This window comes from Actinia tenebrosa, unplaced genomic scaffold (assembly GCF_029948245.1).
Source record: "Actinia tenebrosa isolate PJP-AT-01 unplaced genomic scaffold, QUT_ActTen_1.0 PGA_scaffold10__47_contigs__length_13832649, whole genome shotgun sequence".
NCBI lineage: Eukaryota > Metazoa > Cnidaria > Anthozoa > Actiniaria > Actiniidae > Actinia > Actinia tenebrosa.
Window position 1 is genome coordinate 8,375,203 of NW_028292570.1, and position 26,326 is coordinate 8,401,528.

Sequence of the window (26,326 nt, forward strand, 5' to 3'; positions counted from 1 at the left end):
ATTTGACCCAATATTTCGCCGATATCAAATTGTACGATTTCTTTCCAATTTTTTCCATTACTCCAAAGTGATTTACCAGCAGCTTTAGATAGAATCAGGAACTCAAAAGAGGCACGAGGACGTCCGGTAGAAATTTTACTTCCCTCTAGATTAAAGCTCTGGTCTAATGATCTAGGAAGTTCGAAGAAAAAACTTTTAAGCTTTTTAGCTTTTGTTTTTTGTTTTTTTGTTTTTTTTGTTTTGTTTGTTTTTGTTTTTTGTTTTTGTTTTTTTGTTTTTTTTTGTTTTTTTACCGTTTTGAAGAAAACTTTTAGCAAAACTTTTTGAAAAATTTTTTAAGCAAAACTCTCATATTTGAGGTTTACAACGACAATTAGTAAAAAAATTTTTATTTGATGAGTTTATGAAGATTCGATGTTGATTTTTCGTAAAGCTCATTCACAATACCTGGAAATAGATATGTGAAAACTTCAAGGCAATCCATTCAATGGTATAATGTTTCTAAATTGCGATGTCTTATATGCTTCAAATCTTATGTCCAAGTTTCAAGCGGCGTCACGACTTGCTCTAGGCCTTCCATCCAAATTTACACACAGGCTGCAGTAGTTAGAAGTTAAGAAAAATCGTACTGAGGATGAGGAGAAAAAAGAAAAAAAAACTAAAAATAGCACCGTTTGTTTAATTTTTCGGCCGTAATTGGGTAAACACTTAAACAAACCTTAAAATATGAAAATACGGTACACGGTTAGAATCTAGGATATTCAAAGCACATGTTATTTGAAAGATCCAGTTAAATTGACGCACTATCTAGTTTTGCGGAGCGAGTGAGAATAAAACTGTCCAAAATTCGCTCTGAATTAGTTTGCATCAAACTTAGACTGCGTTCATAATGTATGGCGGAGGGGTGGGGGGCAGGTGAAAATTTGAAATGTCCAGAATAATTCTCAACACCCCCCCCCCCCCCCCCTTAAAGTGCAAAAAAATACGATGCCTCATAAGCAAGGCTTGTAGCTTCTTCCAAAAATCGTGCATCCCCCCACTTGTCTGATAAAAGTTTGCCCAACCAAGGGGCGGATCCAGAATTTTTTCAAAGGGGGGGGGGGGGGGGGGTTGTAGCATTGATTGAGGTACTCGTTTGGCGGGAAAGTAGCACAGGGTTCCCAAACGGAAGTAGGTTTTATGATAATGATTATTTCTTGCAGGCGAGTATGGTTGTTTCAGGTCCCACACACGGCGTATAGAAAGAAAAGCGAGCGAAATGTAATCGGCACCCCTGTTTTAATAAAACTCGCGATGCTGTTGGTGTGGTCATGAAAAATACATAAATAAATCACGATGGCTCTCATAGGGGGGGTTGCAACCCCCAAAACCCACCCTTAGATCCGCCACTGTATCCCCCCCTTTTTCCTACCAAGATTTTCCCGATCCGCTATGCCTCAATATTTCACCTGCCCCACCCCCCCCCCCCCACCCCCTCTGCCATACATTATGAACGCAGCCTTAACAGCAATGAGTTTCATATTAATTGCGATTTCAGTAAAAACATGTTCATTCGAAAATGTTATCTTTCCCTTAAAATCTTAAAACATCCCGCGTATATTTGCGATTAGAAGTTACAAAGTAGCGCGCCAAGAAAACCCCATCTAGCCACCTTAGTTTAGTTTAGTTTATTGCTGTTCGCCGCAACACAATATCCTTACAAAAAATACATTGCAAAGGTAAAAAATAAGCTTACCACCCTAATGGAAACACTAAAAAAAGCTAAAGAGGTTTATTGACATCTATCTTTCAATTGTCTCTATTATATTCTATACAAGCATCTCTGAGTAACATTAAACTTCTTCAAAAAGTCTCTAATCGAATGTGGAGCCCATCTTTGGACGTAAGGGTGATACCAGATACGACATTCATAGGCACTTGAGTTTCTGGCGAGCGAACGAACCTGTGTTTACGTAGGATCTTGATCAGCGTCATCTTAATTTCCAACATGGCAAACCTCATTCCGATACACGTACGAGGTCCACCTCCGAATGGAAGAAACTGAAAGGGGTTGATTAAATCCTTGGCTGGGCTAAGGAAACGGTCTGGGTCGAACTTCTCTGGGTTGGTCCAGAGGTGTGGGTCATGGTGCAGGGCATAGATGGGGTATTTGACTTCCATACCTTCAGGGATTATGACGCCATTGACAGTACAAGTCTTGTTGCAGACTCGGGTCATCACATGCGCTGGAGGGTTCATGCGGAGCGATTCGTTGACAACGCAATCAAGGTATTCAATCGCAAAGCACTGCTCGTAGAGAGACTTCTCAGGGTTCTCTTTAAAGGAGGCTGAAATCTCTTGTCTAAGCTTTTCTTGTATGTTTGGGTTCATGGCGAGATGGTAGGTGATGAACGTCAGAGCATTACTTGAAGTCTCGTGGCCAGCAAGAAGGAACGTCGCAGATTGGGCAGTGATTTCGTCGTCACTTAGACCACCCTTGTTCCCTCCTTCAGGATCATGAGCTACAAGCATGAGTTGTAAAAGATCTTGCCTCTCATTCTTACATTCTCTTCTCATACGGATGATCTTGTCCCCTAAGTCAAGAAAATATCCTAAACTGCCAGCAGACTGGCTGAACAATCCGCGAAGAAGCCGTGCACCAGGAAGAGCCATAAGCATCATTAATATCGCCGGCGGGTGGAAAATCGATCGCGCTTTCAGCAGGAATTCATTGTCGGGGGTTCTTTGTACGTCTGATTTAATCCCAAATGCAGATGACAAAATGACTTCGAATGTCATCTTGCTGTACCAAGAAAATATATCGATGCTGCGACCTGCATGAGATTAAAGAGAAAACATTAGGTGATACACCAAGAAAGACATGTAATAGACCCCTTGCACTGAGTCCCAAAATGATTTGTTCTGGTGGAATTCTTGACGCTATTGTCGTTATTATATTATAAATAAAAATTTGATGCAATTTTTAATAAAGTATCAAATATAAGTTAAGAAGTGGTGATAACTAGTAGAACTAGCGTAGACTGCGTCGGTGTTTCTGAATAAAACACAAAAGATTTATAGTAACGAGAGAGGAGGAGGAGTGGGGACCAGGGAGGGAGAGAAACAGCGAGAGAGAAGCTCAAGGCCTGAGCGAAAAGAGCCAAGGAGATGCCTGCAGAGGAGGCTATCTGGTAACATATTTCATCAACCTTCTTACTGGGTTGCCTGTGGCAGCCCAGTCGTAAAATGCCTTCGGTTTTTTTGTTTTTGTTTGTTTGTTTGTTTGTTGGTTGGTTGGTTGGTTGGGTTTTTTTTTGTTTTTGTTTTTGTTTTTTTTTGTTTGTAGTAAGAATACGGCTTTCAGTCACGAGAACGCCTATGAATCCTTTTACTAACCGAGTTTAACAGTTCCACTTCACTGGTTTGGATATTTAAAAAGACTATATTTGAAGAATATAATTAACAATGGAGAGATCGAGAACTTCAAAACGGTTAGCGGAAAAAGCTAGAACCATTTAAACATATTCCTAAACGAATTTATGTTGCTTCTTCAAGGCCTATACATGGTTCTTGAAAGAAATATATTTCTGTCATCAGACACCACGAGCCTTGGGGTCATGTTAGTTGTTGTCAGTGTAGTTTTAGATGGAGCCTATTAGAAATTAGTGACATCAGTAGCGCAACGCTGTTTTCTCCGGCTACAAAACCGCATCTGTATAGTTTTACTAATCGAGTGTATTTATTCCGCTTCATGCACTGGCTAAAAGACATACAAAAGCGTTACATTTTTATTTTAAAAAAAACACACATTTAAAAGGTGTAAACTTTTGAATAAATTTGATGTGAGGAAAAAAAAAGTGTCTGGAAGTTCTGAAAGAAAAATACACCTATGTTCCAGCATACCAGCATATTGGGCAACCCAGTGCACGCTCCAAGAGCGTCTTGTTATGTTAATTAAACCTCCACCCTTCTGGCTTTCTATATATCTAATGCTCTGGGCTCTATATCCAATAGTACCCTCGCTTTCATTATCTAGCCCTTACATAAAGGATACGTACTAATGAAGAAGACTTTATCAGGTATAAAGGTCCACACACGTGACGTGTCATGGCCTCTCCGGTCGGATCAAAGGCTTATAAATCAGTAATCAGGGGTTTTTTTTGAGAAAAGATGATTTTTACCTGTATCAGCAACCTCTTCAAGTTTCTCAACCAATACATCACATGACTCTTCTATCAAAGAGACCATCTGCTTCAGTTTCCCCGAGCTGAACGTTGGTGTCAGCGTGGACCGGATCCTCTTCCAGTCATCATCCTTTGCCGTCATCAACCCGAATTTAATTTTATTATTTGGAGGGAACCTGAAAAATCGATTCCTGAAGGAGGCAAAATCTTTGACAAGAATCTGTCGAAGCATATCTGGGTCAGCGACAACAACAGCGACGTGTCTTCCCATACACAACGAGAAAACTTTGCCGTATTTCTTCTTGTATTCCAGTAAAGCCAGATGAAGGCCGCCATGTTTCTCTACTTCTTTAAGGTTGCCCGAGAAAGCTAACGGCTGTGGGCCTGGAATTTTGAGTTTCTTGAGTATCCTGAAGGGGTAGGTACCGTAGATGTATATGGAAATAATAACGAGGATGGTTGCTATGGCAGCTGTCGCTGGGTGCAAGATGACTTCCGGTTGTGCGAAGGTCTGAAGGAGGGCGTCAGCAGAAGGCATACTGAGTGTTTACTAAGTTTAAAGTATATATGTATTAGAGCAAATCATTGTAATACGATATAATGCAAGGCAATACTGATGACAATAAAATACAAGCCATTATAATACCAAACTACACAAAATTCAGTGATATTAGCGATAGATGTCATCTAATACTATGAATAATCGACGTATGGGGTTCAAAAGCTATCCAATTCGAAGCAGAATTTATATATATATTCACAAATTTGTCATATCTCATCATAGAGTCGCTTGCCTCCTTCGTTTGGATCGGCTGTCTTGCTTCCTCGACGACTAAGGAATGCGGTTATCTCTTGGATTAATTAAGTAAGCAAGAACCGACTATACATCTCACATAATAATGGTAGCTAGGGCTGCATAGATCCACGTAACTGTAGATCGATATTGTCTCTTCATCAATAGTAGATCGCATAATTTTCAAATATAGCAAATCTATGCTTATCGCTAGCTAATATTTGTGGGTTGTTTCTTTATCTGAGCATAGTTAATAGAGGGGAACTAACTATGATCTGAGTGATTTCTTACTGATTGACCTTCACCTACCTTGAAGAAGAGATAACTAGCTAAAAACTACTGTGAGTAAAGACGTCTTTTGAACTCTGCTTTATGTCGGTTCAAGTAATTGACGTAACGCTCTGTTGATCTTTTTCGCTGACGAAAGCACAGAAAAAACAGCCGGTGCGAGGGGGGGCTGATTGTTTTTTAGCGGGTTACCTGTGGTAAACCGCTCGACAAAATGGACAAATTCACCTTTTCGGCGCTAGCCGTCACGTGGTATAAATTGTGTTGGATTGTGTTACGGTCACCAAAAAGTTCGGACATTGTTTTCGGATTCCCATACAAGGAATTCATTGAGTTTAAAGAGAAAATTTAGATAGATTTCTTTAGTTAGCTCTCTTAACAGTAGTAGGAAAAGCTTCAATCAAGCTAGAAAAATGATATTTTACTTGTATTTAGAGAACTAACTAAACAAACCAAGTAAATAGTTCATTTAAAGTCAGTATATTTGTAAGGAAATCCGAGAACAGTTTCGAACTTATTGGTGACCGTAATTTGTGACAGCTAGCGCCGAAAAGGTAAATTGCGCAATAGTACCTTTGCGGGCATCTGCTATAATAGGGTTCCCGTCTATAGTCCAATCAATAAGCATGTACCACGCATGTCAACTCTCCCGGATAAACCCGGAGTCTCCAGATTTTGGACCGTATCTCCCGGTCTCCAGACTAGAGTATCAAATCTCCCGGATGATCGCTAAAGCTGACCATTTCTTGTCTTGTGAGACTCGACTTTCACAACCATAAAATTCCAATTATTTTGTGTCACGTTGTTTGCGTTATTTTAAATCGCTAACAAAATCAAAACGTTCCTCATAAACTATTCTTGCAAGCAGGCCATTGTAATATAAGCGATAATCTGATTTGTCAGAAATAAACCAATCACATCAAATGTTACAAAGCAAAAGACGTCTTTTCGCGCGCTTTTTGACGCGCTGTGACGTCATGTCCCTTTCCTATCAATATCTCCAGATTTGAATATCTCAGGGGTTGACAGCCCTGTACCACATGTCAATCACTTGTCACTATGTTGTCAAGTGATTATGAAAGGGCGGAGCTAACAGATCACGTGACACAAATTTATGTCTACACATGTACATGCTCTATTTCGTTGACTGCTGTAATTCAAGACGGCCGAACTAGAAATATTAATATTAATTATTAAATCGTAAACAATGATTTTGAAGCAAGATGTTACTAGTAAGGGCTTCTATTAAAGCTTGGGTTTAAAGGGGATACAGTATGGGTCTACGTCTGTGTGCAAAAGGTAAAACTCAACCCTCCCCTCCCTTTTATCCTTTTTTTTTTTTTACTTTTAAGTAAAAGTAGGAACTCAGTATCTCACGGTCACACATTACTCAAAAAAAAACAAAATGGCGGACACAGGTAGTGATCTTTGCTTCCGTTAAGAATTATCTCCAAAAATCTGTTATTTTTTGTCTTCAAAGTGAAAAACCTGACGAAATCGATAGTTTATCTAATGCTATTCATCTGCAAATGAAGATAATTGGATGAAGGTTGGCGTCTTTTTTCCCCAAAGGATGAAACTAAATGAGCGAAGTCTTGCTCAGTTTTCTATTTCTTCAGCGCCCATCGACAAAGAAGGCTATCTAAATAAGAAGGGAGAGCTAAACAGAGGCTACCAGAGACGTTGGTTTGTTCTCAAAGGGAACTTACTTTATTATTTTGAACGTAAAGGAGACAAGGAAGCTATCGGAGTCGTTATTTTAGAAAATTGTCATGTTGAGTTGGCGGAAAGCGAAGACCAGTTGTATGCTTTTCAAATCTCTTATGGAGGTGCTGGGTCAAGGACTTATGTTCTAGGAGCTGATAGCTCTCAAGAAATGGAGTCATGGATGAAAGCAGTAACAAATGCGAGCTACTTATACCTAAAAATGATGGTTGAAGATTTAGAAAAAAGGCTCCAGGACTTAACTACCTCTCAAAATGAAATGGTCAATGATAGTCTGTCTGATAGTGAACGTTTTCTTGACTCAACCGAGTCAGCCGATGCGGAAGTCAAAGTCAATAGACATTCTGCTTCTCAAATAGTAGAAAACAGGTTAAGTATTTCTAAACCAATGCCTGCAAGTAGAACACCAGATTCGTTTGGAAAATTTGAACCAACAGTTGGGACACTTATAGATTTTGATAGTCTTCCTGAACAAGACACTGAGTTCTATTCCATGGGAAAGTCTCCTGAAGACTTGCTACCTCTAAATTTCAATGAATTTCAACATCTAGAAGCTCTCCATGCAAGGGAGTTAGATAGTCAACGAGAAAAGAGTCAAGTCTCTCAAGATGATAGTTTGCTAGGTCAGAGGTTAGCAGCTGGAAATATTAGAGCGCCAAGATCAAAATCTGAAAGAAGAAGGAATCTCAAACCTGATATATCTGATGTCAGCAGCTATAGGAGTATTACACAGACTTTTACTGATGAGGCGTGTGGATTGACAGACCAAGGGAGTGTCTTCAAACGGCTGCACGAAAAGTATGGTGCCTCAATATGGGTGAAAGTAAAGGAGTGTGGAAAAAAAGATGCATTCCTTGATTAGATTTGGTTTATAATCATTGCAGTATACAGCATCTTACTTAACTTAACATGTACATTACAATTATCTTGTTTAAATCTAATTCTACTTTAAAAGCATCGTTAATGTACAGTCTACAAAGAATATTTTGCATCCAAGGGTGAGTCAATGGTAGGGTTTTTTTAAAAATAATGGATAACAGGCCAAATTTAGTTTTAGAAAGAAGGAAATTTTATTAAACATTAAAATAATATGCAAAATTGTTTTAGGGATAATACATGTAGATAATCGACAAAACTATTTGAGAGATACAACTGCAATAGACAACACGGCCTGGTTGTACAAAGCCTGGATAGCACTATCCAACACATATATCTTATCCAGTGGATAAATTTATTGGGTAACAGCATCAACTTATCCACTGGATAAGGACTTATCTGCCGGATAGTGCTATCCAGGCTTTGTACAGCCAGCCCAGGCAAAATTATTCTAGGGACAATCATCAATAAGCTTTATGTGATTACAGTCTTTGTCCTATTAGAAATGGCAATTGGCATCAGAAATATAGGGATATAACAGATAGCTGAACCCCAAATACCAGATTTTCTAGATAGTGCTGAAGTAAATATTATTACAGGGCAAACTACAATAATCAAAAGGAAACAAGTACCTAAAAGGAATGTTGCTATAATTACATAAATGAGCTTACAGCTGCAATCTGACTCACTATGATGTTTCACAATTTTCTCATTTCCTCTTATTCACTTTTGATACCTCTTTAATCAGAATTCATTTTACAGTTCTTTTTGTTGGCTGATCTAACACTATTATCTTGCAACTCACAAAGGAATTAAAATATTTGAATGATACAAAAAAGAGTTTGAAGAGAATTATGGTAGTAGTGGTATTAAGACATGATAAACTAAAAGTAAGTGGAAAATCACACTACCTTCATAAACCTTAGAGATTTAGACGTCAATGAAACTTACAAAGGAATTAAAATATTTGAATAAAACAAAAAAGAGTTTGAAGAGAATTATGGTAGTAGTGGTATTAAGACATAATAAATTAAAAGTAAATGGAAAATCACACTACCTTCATAAACCTTAGAAATTTAGACGTCAATGAAACTTGTCCTGTTCGTTTCAAAAATTATAATTTAAGAAGAGATTTTAAATTGAAAATTCCAACAATTTCAACTCATTCATAGTTTAAAAAAGTTGAGGTTGGACTGTCATAAAAATACAGCAAATGTAAAAACACATCAAGTCCAAAGTCAATTTGTAGCAATATAATAATTGAAAAAAAATGAAATGAGTTAAATTAAAAAACCATTAGCATATACAGTCAAACATCTGTAAATTTGTCAATTTTCAAATTGAGCTTTCTTGGCTGATATAACACCTGACATAATGAATCTTTGTAGGGTTAATGAAGTATTGGTTTTTTGCTCAGTTTGATTTTAGCTGAACCAAATTTGTGGCTGCCATTTTGGCAAGGGGTCTAACTATTGAGTGAATAGTCACTCCAGTGAATTTGAAAAAGGTCTATTGTCTGTCAAATTATTAGTCTTGTGCTCATATCATTCAAGTAGTGGTTGTAGAATAATGCTGCAAATGTCTCATTCCATACATTATAGTTTCCCTTTGTTTTCATTCTGCTTTAATTATATTTCTCCCATTAAGCCATGTTTCATGTTTTTTTTCACAGGAGAAATACTACAATCCCTAATCAGTGAAACTTCTTAGATATTTTAGTTTAGCAACATACCTCTTTACCTTGGGCTTAATATTTCCCTTTCCAGGCCATGTGTCATTTTCTTGACAATAAGACGTAACAGGAACAGCAGCTAATCTTTCACATTTTTGGTCTTTTTTCCTGTTGTAAATAAATAGAATAGTTGTGCCTGTTCTTGAACTCTTGTAGAAAAGACTTTCATTATTTAATTAAAAATGATCAATGAATGTAGTGGAAAATATTAAACTTTGATGGATATTAATTCGTTTTATATGCACAGTATTAATTTGGTGATGGCATTTAGTATTCAAGGGTGGCTCTAATTAAAAAAAAAAAAGTTTGCCTACTGTGTTAAATCAGGGGTGTGCTCTTATTTGGGGGCTTAACAATTTTGGTCTTAGGTGATGGCCAGAGTGAGGGTAAGGACGGTGTTTAATTGGGGCAGCATTTAAAGGAGTAAGTATGTTAGCTGCTGCCCTAATAATATTTATTATTTATTGATGATGTTCAAATTAACATCTTCATCATACTGTGCCATCTGATGTTACTGTTTTTCATATTCTGCCAACTAGCTAGTTGCCTTGGTCACCCGGCAAAAGCCCGCTGACCAAAAAGCCGGAAGCTCTAGTTTTGGACTCGAGATTCGCCAAATCTTGGATAATGAGTAGGGTCTGGGAATGAGAATGCGCCAGCCCGCTGACCAATAAGCCGGAAGACTCCTTTAAGATTTTTTTTTGTGAAGTTGAGGGGGACTAGGGCCAATGGCATTGAAACAACATGGCGGACGAAGGTTAGTGTTTTGATCTATAGTTTTCTTTGATTGTCATCGGCAATCAGGGACGTGGGAGCCAGGGGATGGGCTTGATTCCCCCACATTTGACGAGAATGACATATAGTTTTGTTCTAGTTTGAGTTCTGTAATGAAGAAAACAGGAGATTATTCCCCGCAACTCTCTAAGCCCCCTACTTTAAAAAGTGTTCCGCCGTCTCTGGCGATTTTAAACGCATTTTCTGTCTGTTTTGAACATCTGATTTGCACAATGAAGGACGAGGACTCATTATGAAACTCTGTTCTGGTGCAAGGTCTGATCGATTTTATGGCTTTCTTGAGGAGCTTTTAATTTTAGACAGATTAACACGCTTGAATGAAATTATTAGGCTTACTCTACTCCTTGGGTACCAGACACAGTTATTCAGTGGGGAAAAAAAAAAAGATTACCAAAACATGAAATCGGGGAAACCCAGGCTTAGCGATACGGGTACGTGGCGCCAAACATTGAATGGTTTCCAGCGTTTCTACTCTGCAAAAGGGTATATAAAATCGAGCTCGCTCTCTGGAACAGGTAGAGCTGTATCTATATGAAGTCACGCTCTCTCTCTTTATCCAGAACGGGGTATCTAGTCTTTGTAAATGCCGGAACAGGTTTTTTGTATACAACAGGGTTTTGTTTTCAGCGATTTACTTTGGGACAGGATATGAATTTCAGAGATTTTACTCTGGAACAGGGTCGAAGTTGGGCACATCCCTACCCTAAATGAGCAAGAGCAGAGCAAGGGGGTGGAACCAACGGAATTACCAGATAAACTCCAGATAAATAAAAGAAATATAAATAATCATTACAATAGAAAATCTTTCAAATTTCTTCTCAGTACCAAAATTGCTGCCATGTTTTTGTTTTTTGACTCCCTTCATGTTGGGAATGCTTGCAACCCATCATTGTGAGTTCTAGTAAAGTTTACTTTAATAATATAATAATAATAAACTTTATTTTTATAGTGTCTAGAATTGCTCTAGGTGCTCTACGATGCTAAGAAAATATAATAAGTTGAAATATATAACAATTTAACAACATTGACTTTGAGTTACTAGGGTACCATTTTTAAAGGTAGGAAGCCTGATATGAAAAAGGAAACCAATGTATCACAGTGGCTAACAAGACTAGTAATCATGCCCCCTCCCTATCTAGCCTTAGCCATCATGCCACCTCTCATCTAGCCTCAACAATCTAGCCTGCATATATATGCGTTATATTTGAATAAAATCAGTCTGGTATTTAAGTATTTATGTGAATAAAGATGGACAAATGCTTTAAATTTGAGTTGAAGAATTGAAGCGGAGAAACAAAGTGAAGACTTAAGCATCCTTCATGGTTTTAGGCTAACCATTTGTTTTATTACATGTGTATGGTCATTTTGGTACATTGTCTATACTCAAGTCATAACAAAATATTACCTTCTCCCTTTCTTTTTTATACTTTCTTCCTTTTTGGGTTATGTTATAAAGCACTGATCAACAGTGTCTGTTAAATCTGTTTCTTAACAAGCTAATGGCATTCAGTCAGACAATGTATGATAAAGGATTCATTGTAATGTATACATGTATTTTATATATCTGGAGTTTTTCTGGTGGTTCCATAGGATCCATTGGTTCTTTGGTTTGGTTTGGTTTGGTTTTAGTGATGCTGGAAAATAGACCCCAAGCTAACAAAGAATAAAATAGTTCTGTCTATGCTACACTGTAGATTGAACAGAGGTTAATAAAATATAAACTGGTTTGATTTTATGATCATCAGGGCAAGTAGCCAAGCTAGAAAGGCATCTGAGCCTACTAAGAGAAGAATATGTCAAACTGCAGAACAAAATGATAGACATAGAGCAGAAATACAGCGTGGCGATTGCTTCTTCTGGTCAAGTGAATGAAAACACTTTTGTCAGTAGGCTTCTCAAGACTGTGGCTGAATTGTATGATAAAGATCTTTACAGGTAATAAAAGTATATTGTAAGCTACAGTATTTATTCTCTATACTGAGTTCTCACAGTTAATGCAGGAAACAGCTAGTACTAAAATTTATTTTTCACTAAAGATACTGTATATACTACAAAATGGTGCAATGTTTCACTAGTGCTATTAACTATTGTAAATACAGTAGCACTAGTATAGTTATGTAGAACTTTTTCATACACTTAACATAAGCACTCTAAACATTTATTACTGGGTTGCCTGCTACCCGGTCAGCAGTATTCTGGCTTCAATGGCTTGGATATTTACTAACCGAGTTTCATTCCACTTCACCAGTTTGGATATTTAAAAAAACTGTATTTGAAGAATATAATCAATAATGGAGAGATCAAGAACTTCAGAACAGTTAGCAAAAAACAAATAACTATTTAAACATATTCCTAAATGAATTTATGTCGCTTATTTGGCCATATACACAGTTCTTGAAATAAACATATTTATTTCGTCAGATAAAACGAGTCTTTGTCAGGTCAAAGGTTATTGTGTAATTAAAGAAGGAGAGTATATAACTTAGTGACGTCAGTTAACGCAACATTGTTTTCTCTGTCTACAAAACCACCTCTGTAGTGTTTCAAAGTACAAAGATTAGATGTTAAATAAGCTCCAGCATACCTGCACATTGGGCAACCCAGTGCACGGTACAAGAGCATATGAAATGTAAACTTATTATTTTTGGGAGAAGGCCTCTTTCAGATGTCTCGCTTCAGACATGAACTTGGTGGATCTCAATCAAAGGCATTTCCAAGAAGTTTATTTCTCTGATGTACATACAATGCCAAGGGAAAATTATTACAAAAATTCTCTTTTTGGACTTAGAGGCTGAGACTCAGTTAGAGGCGGCTGCTTGCAGGCTAGGTCATTAAAGAAATTGCAATTGTGCCATGAATAAACTGTTCTACTGGACAATAAAAACTAAGTCACAAGCTCAAACCACTGATGTGAGCCACACAAAGGAATATTGAAGGAAATTTACTTACGTTGACATCAGCAAAAAAGAAAACATTCAAAACCGGTTCACAAACCGTGTATTATCACTCTGTAATTGCACTCAATAAATGATCGTAATACACAGGAAATGGAGTGTGTTGTATAATAATGAACAATATTTCTCTTCGCAAATGCTTCAGCAATGCTAGAATCCTTACAAGGTACAGCTTTTAAGAGCGCGCAAGAATTTGTAAGTTATTTAAAAAAATATGTATTGATAGTTTAAAATATGTGAAATTATAATATATTATATGGATCTATATCATGAATTATTATTTATGTAATATTTATCATATTATTATTATGTTTATTATTTCAGTGATATAACAGTATCATTTGATGGTCAGAAAGTCAAAGCACACAAATTCGTTCTAGCAGCCAGAAGTGATCACTGGTGTAGTAGAGATCTCAATGAAGTCAATGAACTGGAGTTAACTGGTGAGTAATTCAGCTTGGGCTTAATCTGTTTCAGTGTTGTACGCAGTGTATACTGAGAGTTAAGTAAACTGTGTTTTAAATCAATAATGATTTTAGTGAACTACGCTTGTATACTCAGTAAGACCATAGTTAATGGAGCGGAATGGCTGGGAAACCTATTGTTTCGTTTTTTTGATCGACTTTATCCATTGTTATATGATGTTTACCGTGTACAGAAAAGGAGAAGTTGCCCCATTTTTTTTTTCTTTAAAAACATCTTAAAATAGTTATTATTTGTTTATTAATCCTATATGATTATTATTAATTGTTAATTAAAATGGAAATTGCCCTTTTTCATGCTTCCCTATTTTTCATCTAGTAACTTAGCTGTAAATGCATGGACTCGTATGGCAAACTAGCTCACTTCAATAGTCTTCTATGTGTTTTGTGTTAGATATCAGCAGAGATGTAGGACTGACCCTAATGAAATGGGTTTATACTGACAAAGCTACCTTCCCTAAAGATGAGTCATTTCTTATTCAACTTGTCAAAGCAGCTAACAAGTACAAACTCAAGGACCTGAGACACAGGTATCCCAATAGCACATCATTATTTCTGTTTTCAAATTTTGTCATAATACACCGAAACAAATGGTGACCAATTTAAATAACTATCGTTCTGCACTGACTAGCGACTACCTAGCCTCATCTAATGCGAACATAAAAACATTTTCACATGTATAGTATGATAGGCTATTTATAGTTATTTGTAATTTTCTATAACTTGGTCAGTAAAGGATGCAATATTGTGCCATGAATAAATTGCTCTGATCAGACAAACATGACATATTCACAAGACTAATTAATGTTCAATGCTTTTTTCTAACTGCTTCTGCAGTCAGTTAAGAACAATAGGCAGGCACAAAGTGTCTGCTTGTATATTAAATAGAGTATTGATTGGTTACCTGTGGTTGGTAAACCAGGTCTACCATTAAATAAATACATTACAAATTTATATACATATAGTTTAATATTATTTTATGATATCATATTTTTAGGTGTGAAAAGATGCTGATGTCATCTGTTAATGTATCCAACTGCATTAAGTTTTACCAAACAGCAGAAGACATTGGTGCTAAAGAATTGCAGAAGTATTGTGCAGAGATTATTTCCAGCCATTGGGTATGTTTTCACCTGTAAACTTTCACATAAAAAAGAACAATGAACCTTGAGAAAAACCCTTATGGAAGGGAAGATAATAACACATTTCAACATTTCCCAATCGAATGTGCAAAATCATGCAATTTGCAGTGCGACAAAATAGGGTTTTGGTGGATGCCAATAAAAGTGTTTTCATAACTTCATTGGAAAACACAAAATTTGCAAGGACATAAGCTGGCCTTGATTAATGTCCACCAAAACCTACTTCATCGTTATGGCAAATTATACAAATTCATGCATGTGATTGGAAAGCAGTGGTTACAGGCAGTGTGGTGGCAGTACATACCACACATAATTCTATATATCCTTTTGCTACATGTATAAGCTCTAAAATGGCTAATTTAAAAGAATTTTAATTGAAAATTTTTAGCAAAGAATCATATTCTCAAAACTTTGTGTCGTTATGGCATATTTTTTTCTTTTCACAATCTATAGCATGACCTGAAGACAGAAGACTTTATCCACATCAGTGCTCCTTTACTTTATGAAATGTTCAAGTCCAAATCTTCGCATCCACTTCACCTGGCTATTAGACACCACAGAGAAGATGTGCTATTTCTTTTTCTGATAGAGTTTAACTCACAAGTGAGTTGACGAAAGTGATACATGTACATTCAGTTAATTCTAGACAGTGAAACCATGAAAAATACTTTATTATAGCCATTCATTATTTATGTCTAGAAGGAGGACTGGCTAATTTCATAACTTATTTCATGAAAATGTATTATATCCAAAATAAGAATTCCTAGGAGCCCCCATTATTTCTGTGTGATTATGACAATATTCAGATTCCTTTCTCCCCCCATCTTGTATATTTTTTAAGTTGTTATGACAGCCCTCTTATTTTATTAGCTCCCCTAAACATATGGCTGGCCCCGTCATTTGTAAAGTCTCACCTTTTATGTGAGCTGTATTTCTGTTCTATTTTTAGCAACAAAAATATCTATGCTTTAGTTTCATGAATAACAAATGTAGGTGGCAGTTTACTTTTGTGGGAAAATGTTTTATTTTAGCTGCAATTTCTTAAAGTGAAATTTAATGCTGATCCCCAATAAGAAAAGAAGGTTTTTCCGAGCTTGTTTTTGAGGTAATCAGCATTAGAATGCTGCCTTCGCACTAGTTTTTGAAGCAAAAAATGCACCTCCGGCAGTGATCAGAAAAAAAACTCATGAGATAGTTAGTTCTTGCACACTGCATACAGTCAATTCAAAAAACGTTGTCGTCGACCGGCTCAAGCCTACGCGACTGGATCGAAAGGAATATGGGTAAAAATCACTGAAGCGGTTAAATATTCGTTCTGAATTAATTGTTCCTGCTAGTAATAAGACAATAATGGCGAGAAACAATCCATCAAATGCATGTCTTTGGGTTTAGGGAAAGAAAAACAAAGTAGTTATGATTCAGTTCACAATTTCGAAAATATGAAGGCATTAAAAAAATGTCTCCTTCAACGCTTCCCGCTCGCCTACGAAGGTTCGTGCTGTAAACCAGGCATAACTAGTCAGATAAAATGATAGAGTCAACTTGGCTACAACGATTACTACCCAGAGTTCCTTTCGGTCCAGTCGCGTAGACTTGAGTTGGTCGACGACAACATTTTTTGAATTGACTGTATTATAATTACCCAATGCTGGCTAGTGAATCATTCTACAATGCCACATGTACAAACAAACAAATTTGATTTGACGTGTTTCGTCCTTTTAGCACTCTCAAAAAGTCCCCCCAAATAGGCAAAAATACCTACGAAAATAAATTTTTTACTGCGTTAGGAAAATTAACCTACTGCATTTGAAAAATTTGAACATTCAATAGTAGGCCTCATCGTAAAAAATTAATCGTTTTTCATATACACCCCTCCTGACCCTTAGCTTATTACAATTTTAGATAATCCTATGATTGTGTCATTTTTCCTATTCCCTCTTTTCTTTTAGCTTGCGCAAAAAGTGAATGAAATTGATCCAACCACAGGCGAGCTTCCTTTACAAATAGCTTTGGCAGAAAAGCTTGAAAGCATTGCTAAAACTCTTGTTGGAAATGGCTGTGATGTGAACAAACCAGACATGGAAGGTGACTGCCTCTTACACAAGGCTATTATGAACGGAGATGAGTTTGCAGCAACATTCTTGATAAAGAATGGTGCAAACGTCAATGCTGCAAACCACACTCAGCACATTACCCCTCTGCACTTGGCTGCTTCTTACAGGTAAGTTACTACTTTTTTAAAAAAAAGTTTCAGTACCAAGAACAGCAATAAACCATATCGAGGAGTGATAAAACTAGCAATAAAATAAATTGTTCCTACTATTTGACTCTCGTGCACTCTAAATTCCATTTTGTCAAGAAAGAATTTAACAAGGTTAAACGTATACCAAGATTTCATTTTTTATCTACTAAAACTAGGTCTATTCCTGTATTCCTTAGGAATATAACTTCAAAATGGCTTCCCATTCAAACTATCATCTACTAGATGAAAATATTCTTTATATTTCATTTCACCTAATTTCAATCATAGTTGTATATTATACCGCCCTAAAAGCTAATAGATATAGGCCTATCTTAAACGTCCAATTCCACATGTGCAGAATCTAAAGCAAATGAGCCAAACCTATTGTCTGGCTCGTGAAATTCGACGTTTAAAGTGGGCATTACTTTCTTTGTCTGGTTGCATTTTGATAGTATTTATAATATCGTTGTTCTTTTGCCAGGCATTGGTCGCCATCCATGGGCACGTCCAATAGTAAAGCTGCCCAAATGACGTCTGCTGAAGGAATGGCTAGAATAACTGCTCTTCTTCTTAAAAATGGAGCTAATACTGATGCTCGGGACAACGAAGGAAGGTAGAAAAATAAATAAATAAAAAATAGGGAAGGGATGAAAAAAACCATCATCATTTCGAACATTTGTGCTGTTCGAAAGTTTCCCGAACAATTAGCGCGGAAAAGATGCGTGCACGCCGCCGGTAAAGCACAAATTCCAGTATATGGCGGGAAATATAGTGGAAGTCTTTCAAAAGCATATAGAGTATGTAAACATGTAAGAACAGGAAGTCGTGAGGGGACACTGATTAATCTTGTATAATTTTGCCAATGTATAGTGAAGAAAGTAGTAAAGTAGTGTTAATGTATTATCAACGATGTTTTTTTCAATATTTACAACTAAATGCACGTTTTAACTTCCTGTTGAATATTTGTTTTGATGAGTGTATGGTACCTATCGCCACGCAAAGATTTGGCATGAATAGCATTAGGGTATGTGACATCGGGGATTTGGCATCCCTGGTGACATCAAAAGAATTAGACCACCAGCCCCTTTCCTAGGTCTATAAACCAGTAGTGACATCATGTTGTTTATCAGAATAGACCTCTTTGTCTAGGGCGTAATGTTTTTCCATTTCGGACCATGTATACTCTCTTGAGAATAAGATCCTTTGTAGACTAGTTTCCATGAACCTGTGAAACAGATATCATCAGTTAGTGTTAAATTGATGGTTTTCACGGCGGCCATGTTGGAGGAACTTAACAAAAGAATTGTCAATGAATTCTTTTGTTATATCCTCCAACATGGCCGCCTTGTATTTTGTTATATATTTCTCTAGGGAATGGTTGAAAACCATCAATCAGTATCATTTATTAAAGAAATAATGTTCTAGGGAATGATACGTCGTCTGAAATGGAAAAGCATTCAACCGAAGTTAAGAGTTCTATTCTTATCTTTTTCCTCAGAACTCCATTGCATAGAGCGATCGAGGCTAATAATGAATCGGTGTTGAATGCCCTACTTCAGAAAAATAGGTATTTCATCAGTATTATTTTTATTTTAAATAACAAGCTTGAGCTTTTTGCGATTCTTACTATTAGATGTAACAGGTTGATGTCTGCCGAAATTGTTTGCAAGCTGCTGTGACGGAGTCGTGACTTTGTGCCTTTGACAGACTGATGTGACAGGAAGTGGAGATTAACTGTTTTAAACTGCTTTCTCCTCCAGTTTGAATCTAGAGCTACGTGACAATCAAGGACGTGTTCCACTGTGGTTGGCGCTGTCATACGATAACAATTTTGATCCAATGGATGAAGACAGTCTTGCAGCCAACCTTGTGTCTCATGGTGCCTGTCCTGACTCCATTAACGCAACAACAGGTGAGAAAAACTCACTACCGATGTTCAGAACCAATTTTGTTACACCCTCAAAAGGATTTTAGATGTTTAAACCGAGTACTTATAACCACCTTCGCGGTCATTGTTTTTGCGCATCCTTTCTGCGCCGAGCTTTGAGTTCTTTCAAATGGACGAGGAACCCCTGGATGATTGTGTTTCTGTGACAACTACGATGAAATTCAAAATGGCGGACAAATTTTCAAAATTTGCGGTACCCCAATTCCCCCCTTCTTTAAATTTAGTTCTTACCAACATCTATAACACATCAAAAAAAATAAATTCTACGATTTTTTTTTTTCTTAAATCGCGCATCCCCTCTATTAACTATGGTTTCGGCTCAGCAGCCGTTTTTCTTAGCGGTCCGAAAGCTTCCCTCCCCAAAAAGAAACATTTGCTAAATCGAGCGCTACATTCCTTTCCCATTCTTTGGCCAATCACAGTTAACCCACTATATTCTGGTAGCTCGATAATTAATTGGCTAAAAAATAATAGCCATGCATTTTTTAAAGTCAGTTACTGTCATTCAATTCATTCAATTTCATTTCCGTCGAACAGCGATTGGAAACTAAATTTAGTTCATATTTTATTTTATTTGGAAATTAATGTCTCTATCAAGGTTTGGTTTATACGTTCAGCTCGTTTTGAAGCTTTTTAAGCTTCAGTAATCGCTTGTAACAAAACCTAATGCAGATAAATATAAATCTCAAAGCGTTGAAATATTGTCAGATTGTTGATAAGTCGATTTCAATTAATTTTGGCAAACGCAATACAACTAGCCTCCTTTGCAGCCGCTGTGAGGCGCTTCCGGTTCCCGTCATTCCCCCACTAGCGTCTGCTCAAACTTGAACAACATTCCTTTCTACATTGTTTTCTATTAGCCAATCAAATTGCCGTAAAGCCGTACAAGAATATTTGGTAGAAGTCAGTTGGATATTCCATGTATATTAGAAAGACTTGGTGGGTTAAAAGACCTTCAAGACTGTGGGGAGATTGACGAAAACGTCTTTCTTTTGTAAAACTACGGCATTAATAGCTTTTTTCTGGTGATCACTAAACTTATTTATTTGAAAAATGGGGCTTAATTTGCCATAAAACATATCCAAACACTCACTGCCTACCGCCGCCGTCTTGTTCGCGGGAAAGACGGCTAAGGTCAAGATTTTGTGGGGCTCTCTCTGATTGGTCAATTTTGAAGAAAGGAATGTTGTTCAAGTTTGGGCAGACGCTAGTGGGGAAATGACGGGGACCGGATGAAGCGCCTCACAGCGGCTGCAAAGGAGGCTAAATACAACGGACGAGTTCCAAAAAGACTTTATCCTTTATACTATTTTTGGAGAAGTTTCCATAAAAACATCGATATTATTGTGACATAAATAGAGATTACTTCATGGTTAGTGAGCGCGTACGGTTTTTATTCACGAGTTGTGAAGAATCAAACGAACGAGCGAGTCTTCGAGCTTTTCGTGTCTGTTCAAAGTCAGCGTCTTTGATGATGCTCACCCCATAATTTTTCTTCTTTAGATATCGTTCAAAACTAGCTATAAAAGCCCGTAGAGAGCTTGGTTCGTAGTTTTCGTTGGCTGGTTCTTTCTTACGGACACCGAGGTCGAATTCGCTGAGGTATTCGTTGAGTTCTTTCGCAGGAATCTGTTCTATAGCCCTCGTCTCTCCTTTCGTTTGTAAAAATTCGCTTAGGAGTGCCACATCGTTCTGTGTCTTTTTTCTAGTGTTTTCGTTTTCCTGGCTCTCGATAAACTCAGTGATTGAGTCGATTTGAGCAAATCTTGAGCAACAACCTTCCATGTTTAAGAACTTTTGACAACAAACACTCAAACGCAAGCTGACACTGTCTGCATGAAGCGCGGGAAAACTCGATACAATTTTTTTCACTAGTGAAAAATATCGTATAGCCAATCACAGTGCTGATACGATGTTCTTCACTAGTGAAGAAAAAACGTATAGCCAATAGGATCGCTTCCCGTTTTTGTGATATGATTTTTATCAAATAGCTTGCAAACATGTAAATCTCAGTACTTATATAATAAAATATTTTCGCGGGGAAAACCCTTTCTTAATCGGAATAAGAACTACAATAATAGAGGCTTTGCACCATCACGTGCCGGCGCCCATAATACAACTTGGACTCCCTGAGTAAAATGGCAGTGCACTAAAATCCTTTTGCCCGTGTAAAATGATCGATTGTTCCTGCCATCTCACATGGCTGCCGTCACGTGATGATGCAAAGCCTCTACAACCTACATTGTGATTGGTCACTGCAGAACAATTGCTAACATTTTATTGGTTAAAAGATTTTTCGAAAGACGTTTGTGGTGAGGGAAGCCTTCGGACTGATACGGGGAAAAAAACCGCTAAAAACGGCTGCTGAGAAGACTATTTTGACGGGATCGAATACGGTGGCCGCCATTTTTATTTTGTTTTTTGAACAAGAATATGATGCGGTATGTTAATAGAAAAACGTTCATTTGCCCGCGAACGTCCTTAAAATACTTTTTGTTTGAAGGTGACTCACTACTCCATATGGCTGCTTCAAGTGGCCGAGAGAAGGCAGGCCTCTTTCTTGCTTCACGCAGCACTCAACTTGATTACATGAACAAGGCAGGGGAAACCCCACTACACTTGGCTTGTAGAAATGGCATGGTTACCTTGGTAACAGAGTTATTGAACAGGTACATTGACATACTTGCTTGGCGTAGTTGTTTGCTGCTCGCCTCTCACCGCTGTGGTCGAGGATCGAGCCTCGGACTAGACTGGATCATATGTTAGTAGAGTTTGTTTAATGTTTTGTTCTTTTTCTTGCCGAGAGGGTTTTCTCCGGTTTTCCTCCCTTCGCAAAAATCAATATGCGAGTTGAGTATTGTATGCATAGAATATCGAATGTAGTGGAAGTGTGTGTGGAGCGAACATCACCACGGAAAAGCCCCGTACGGGGAGTGATCATGGTTGTAAAAAATATAAATATACTGGAATGTGTTTTCACTCTGAATCGTTCGCCAAATCGAGGAATTGTCACATTTCTATGAAACATGCCAGAAAAAATTCTTACTTAATAATTTATTATTAAAAAATAAATTTTGAATTTTTGAACCTTGAATTATGAAGTTTATATTAACTACATTGGTTTCCGTCTCGACATTTCGTTACCTTTAAGGCAACATTCTCTAGAATGTTCACATGAGCGAACCCCCAAAACACAGTTTCATTAGCAATTATGTTAATTAACTTTTGTACCCAAATGTTCTTGCAGTGGAGCTAATCCAAATACCCAGACAACCATAACAGAAGAAACACAAATGAAAGCATCCGAACGTGCAACCGCTCGAGGACGTGCAAAACTCGAAGCAAGAAAAAAAGCTATTGAGCTTTTCAAACAAAAGCAAAAAGAAAAGGCAATGGAACGCGCTAAAGAAATTGAAATGAAGAAAACAAAGAAAGATATAAAGACCAAGAATGCTGCTCCGAAACAAGTTTCCATGGCTACCGCTCCGACGGTTGCCGTTAAGGCAAATCCTTTCGAAGAAGATTTGGGTGTGAGTAACCCCTTCGATGAGGATCAACGGGGTTTCTCGTTTGGCTCAGATGAAGGGAATCCTTTCCTTGCGGATATCAAAGCAGCTGAGTCGGCATCTTCTGGGGCAAATCCTTTTTATGCAGAAACTAAAGGTTAGCGGCTATTTTTTCCTTATAGAAACATTACTTCATAGAACACTCTGTATTTCAGTGGAGTCAGCGGAATGCTGTTAGAAAGGGATCGTGGTTCAGAGAACATAAATTTCGATTTAGTTATTGCGAGTGGAGCATGTTAGGAAGCATTAAGTAGAAGCCAAAAAGAGAGGGAGAATACAGGCAAAAGAAATTCGATAAATCGAACGAGTATAGATGCTGCTGCTGGGGCTACGGTGGGTATTTTTGATAACTCTCAGTTGTAGTTCTGTTGCTGATATTTTGGAACGACCATTTGTTTTCCTTTGCTTCTTCTTCGAGTCTTGTGCGCTGGTTCTGCTGCTGCTGTTACTCCTTTACAACGACAATTGTTGGACTGCTTGTTTTTGTTGTCACGTCTGTCCTCTTGTTTAATCATGTTCTCGTTTTAAAAGACTCAGAAACGAAGCAAGAAGAACACGAGGAAAGCTTCGAAGAAGACGGACTGACTATCAGAGAGGACGATCTACCAGAGCCATCCGAATATGATATCAGTAAACTGATTCAAGAGCAGAGACTGTATGAAGATCCCTTTGCTAATGTCATCATCACTGACTGTCATGGCAGGACACCTTTACATGTGGCTGTTGCACACAAACACGAGAATGTTGTCAACTGCTTCATTAATTTTCAAGGTACGTACCTATTTGTCTCGCTTTACTCCTTCAGTTACTTGATTTTTAGAGATCACATGAACAATGAATAAGCAATAGACCAAACAGGGAAGTGTTAATGTGTTGTAGAGTAGGTAACTTTGCTCTTTATGAGTTTCTTGGGGATTGAGATCGGTTTTATTTGAGATTTTGTCCACAGGCTGGTGCTGCACAATAGGACTCAGGGTCCCCTTCGAAGTACATTGCACCATTTTCCAACCCCGTAAAATCCCCATACCCACAATCAATCCATTAAGAAATTATTAGTAAAGGCCAGACACTGAGGGTGATTACTGCCAGGGTTTACGGTTAAATAAGCTGTAACCATATCTCGACTGTTGGATATTGCTTTTTATGGGTTGCCTGTGAAGTTTAGACTTAACGGACTTTCTAGTAAGCAGTCAAAAGAGGTATTTGAAACCCGTTAAAAACTTATTATTCAACCAGGCTCCAAAAGCCGGCGGGTTCCCTCTAAACACCTCCCGCTTGGCTTACTGTTGTCCTATTTCTGACCGGCACATGGTCATTCCCCTGAGCAATGTATGAGCAATATTGCTATATTGTTAAAATATCTGGACGTTACCATACTTCAAAAAGATTTCGGAGGGCATCCAAGCCTGGTCAAATTATACATAGTGCAAAGATGTTAGTGCTGAACTGGAGAGCACTGAAATTCAAGAGCACCTAATCATCCAAAACTATGACATCGCTTCAATATTTACTTAACAACCTTAGGAATTATCAATGAGCATGAAATTCGGGCAAAGTGAGTTGCAACGAGTTTTGGCATGATCGTAGTTTTCGTGAAAGTGTCTGTAAAACCGTGTCAAAAGTAAACATTGCGTTTTTATATTGATTTGTATATTTTCACTTTTGGCACGTTACTGGATTACCTTATTAAGTATTTAATAGAGACATATGATGATAGAATAAGCGGTGTTTTTTGTAAATAAATACCCCAGAAGTAGCAATTTTGGCTACGGAAAGTCCACATAAGTCCAAAAGTCGTTTTTACATAAATTATACTCTTAATTTAGATATCTCCGAATATCTCCGAATTCGTATTACAGATTTTAATAAAACTGCGCCCAGAGGAAGACACAGCACTCAAGGAATAGGCAGCATAAAGCATTTCCCTAGAAAATGCGGTTAAGGGCTAAAGTTCGATTTCCAGAATTATAACAGTGTGACGTCATTACCACGGGATATGCAATCCGATCTCCTCGAAAAAAAAAAAATATATATATATAGTTTGGTCTATATGTAACATATGTTTCCTAATGGCTATGAAATCGGAATCAATCCCTTTAGGCATGGAAGGTTCAAAGTTAGTAGGGGCTCATGCAAAAATATTAGGTCGAGTCACCTTTACCAAGGGGGCGTTTTGGAGCGCTCACCTATGTACTCTTGCCCCATACGGCGGTTTAAATAAGGGACAAAAAATTAATTCCTCTAAACGAATCAGATTCAATTGACTAGTACTTTCATGATGCAGATATTACATTCCATCGTTTTTATTTATAATCCCTTGATTTTTTAAAGTTTTAGTCTATTTTACTAAAAATACTAGTGATTTTCTATAGCCTTAGCTCTCTCCAAGTATTATAAATGTAGAATACTGACGAAGGCTGAAATGGCCGTTTACCTAGTTTGTGTCAGCTCTTTCAGATTTTGAATTTCCAACAATAACAGTACCCCACCCATCCAACATTTATGATGCCCCTTTTGCATTCACGATGTTCATATATATCATAGTATATGTATATATACATTTACAGACAGCCTTGGCCGAGGTGGCCGCCTTCTCGTTGTGCCAGACTTCAATCTAACAGACTCAGAGGAACAAACTGCCCTAGAGTTCGCCCTGTGGACTGGACAATACCAGGTGGCCGAGCGTCTCTTGGAAGCTGGGGCGGATATTGATATCCAGACCTCTAACGGTATGACTTTACTGCACAAAGCGACGGAGAGACTGGATATAGGAGCAGCTTTGTTCTTATTGGACCACGGAGCTGATATCAATGTCAGGTACGATAAATTTGATACATTAGATATAATAAATGGGATGTATGTTTGAGGTTTCAGTTTAAAAAAAAAATCTTGATTGATACAAAAATTATTACAGAGATTAAAATTGATAATATAAATAGAAAATAGAAATTACACGTTAAAATATATGAATTTGGCCTAAAAAGCTTTTTACCGTCCAAGCTCCAGTTAACCGACGGCCAGTCCAATCCATAAAATAACGATTCCAGATTTTATAAATATAAAAAATAAAACGTTTCAAAACTTAGAATTTAGGAGCTTTGATTTAAAAATCAAACTTCCGAGACTCGGCGTTTTTTACAACAAGATCATTCATACATTTTCAACTGCTGGAAATTCACCGAAACATTTTCAAGTTTGTGATCCAAGATGATCAAAGCAATCTAAGTCCAGCATATTCCCTCAGGCTACGCGATTCCGGATGATTATAAAATTAAGCGAAATACCTTGAATCTTAATTATGATTTAGATTCTACCTTTGCTTTTCGTCAAAATGAAATGGTTTGACACTCCAAAAAAGTTAAGTTTTTACTGATGAGCCACTCCCCCCAATAAAATACGTTCCCTTTAAACTGCAGGGCCGGGTTGTTCAAAGCTGGATTAGCAGTAATCCAGGATTAACTCTATAGGTCTTATTAAGAGTTAACCCAGGATTAGCGCTAATCGGGCTTTGAACAACTGGGCCCAGGTTTTTCCTAAACAATTATTTACCAAATTAGATGGCCGTTTGAATGGTTTTTGTTAAGCAGTTTTTGTAGAGCTCTGCTGGCCCCTTTTGCTTT

At 37.5% G+C, this 26,326-nt stretch overlaps 3 protein-coding genes across 3 annotated transcripts in view; 2 read left to right on the forward strand and 1 right to left on the reverse strand.

The window, feature by feature from the left end:
- Positions 1-1,652: 1,652 nt before the first annotated feature.
- On the reverse strand, positions 1,653-5,419 carry LOC116297196 (cytochrome P450 3A4). Its single transcript, XM_031705375.2, has 3 exons — positions 5,266-5,419; positions 4,161-4,713; positions 1,653-2,813 (listed from the first exon to the last, which is right to left on the reverse strand). Exons 2-3 carry the CDS (start codon positions 4,699-4,701, stop codon positions 1,843-1,845), a joined length of 1,512 nt encoding a protein of 503 aa, XP_031561235.1. The 5' UTR covers positions 4,702-4,713; positions 5,266-5,419; the 3' UTR covers positions 1,653-1,842.
- A 1,225-nt stretch (positions 5,420-6,644) lies between these two features.
- Positions 6,645-9,771, forward strand: LOC116297193 (uncharacterized). The gene has a single exon (XM_031705373.2). The coding sequence runs from the start codon at positions 6,788-6,790 to the stop codon at positions 7,829-7,831; it is 1,044 nt and encodes a 347-aa protein (XP_031561233.1). The 5' UTR covers positions 6,645-6,787; the 3' UTR covers positions 7,832-9,771.
- Positions 9,772-10,296: 525 nt separating this feature from the next.
- LOC116297181 (ankyrin repeat and FYVE domain-containing protein 1) overlaps positions 10,297-26,326 on the forward strand; it is a 31,353-nt gene continuing 15,323 nt past the window's right edge. Inside the window, exons 1-14 of the mRNA XM_031705351.2 lie at positions 10,297-10,334; positions 12,118-12,307; positions 13,651-13,769; positions 14,203-14,338; positions 14,806-14,929; positions 15,404-15,553; positions 16,900-17,171; positions 17,674-17,805; positions 18,691-18,759; positions 18,953-19,104; positions 21,644-21,809; positions 22,388-22,803; positions 23,238-23,477; positions 25,274-25,523. Of these exons, the coding sequence (XP_031561211.2) occupies positions 10,322-10,334; positions 12,118-12,307; positions 13,651-13,769; positions 14,203-14,338; positions 14,806-14,929; positions 15,404-15,553; positions 16,900-17,171; positions 17,674-17,805; positions 18,691-18,759; positions 18,953-19,104; positions 21,644-21,809; positions 22,388-22,803; positions 23,238-23,477; positions 25,274-25,523 (2,429 nt within the window). The 5' untranslated portion in view covers positions 10,297-10,321. The remainder of the gene's footprint in view (positions 10,335-12,117; positions 12,308-13,650; positions 13,770-14,202; positions 14,339-14,805; positions 14,930-15,403; positions 15,554-16,899; positions 17,172-17,673; positions 17,806-18,690; positions 18,760-18,952; positions 19,105-21,643; positions 21,810-22,387; positions 22,804-23,237; positions 23,478-25,273; positions 25,524-26,326) is intronic.

What these genes read in the sequence shown, in the direction of transcription:
- LOC116297196 (XM_031705375.2), bottom strand. Translation starts at nt 4,701, where the DNA reads ATGCCTTCTGCTGACGCCCTCCTTCAGACCTTCGCACAACCGGAAGTC. An exon ending in TGAAGAGGTTGCTGATACAG is followed by an intron (nt 2,814 to 4,160) that starts GTAAAAATCATC and finishes AATCTCATGCAG; the next exon opens with GTCGCAGCATCGATATATTT.
- LOC116297193 (XM_031705373.2), top strand. Translation starts at nt 6,788, where the DNA reads ATGAAGGTTGGCGTCTTTTTTCCCCAAAGGATGAAACTAAATGAGCGA.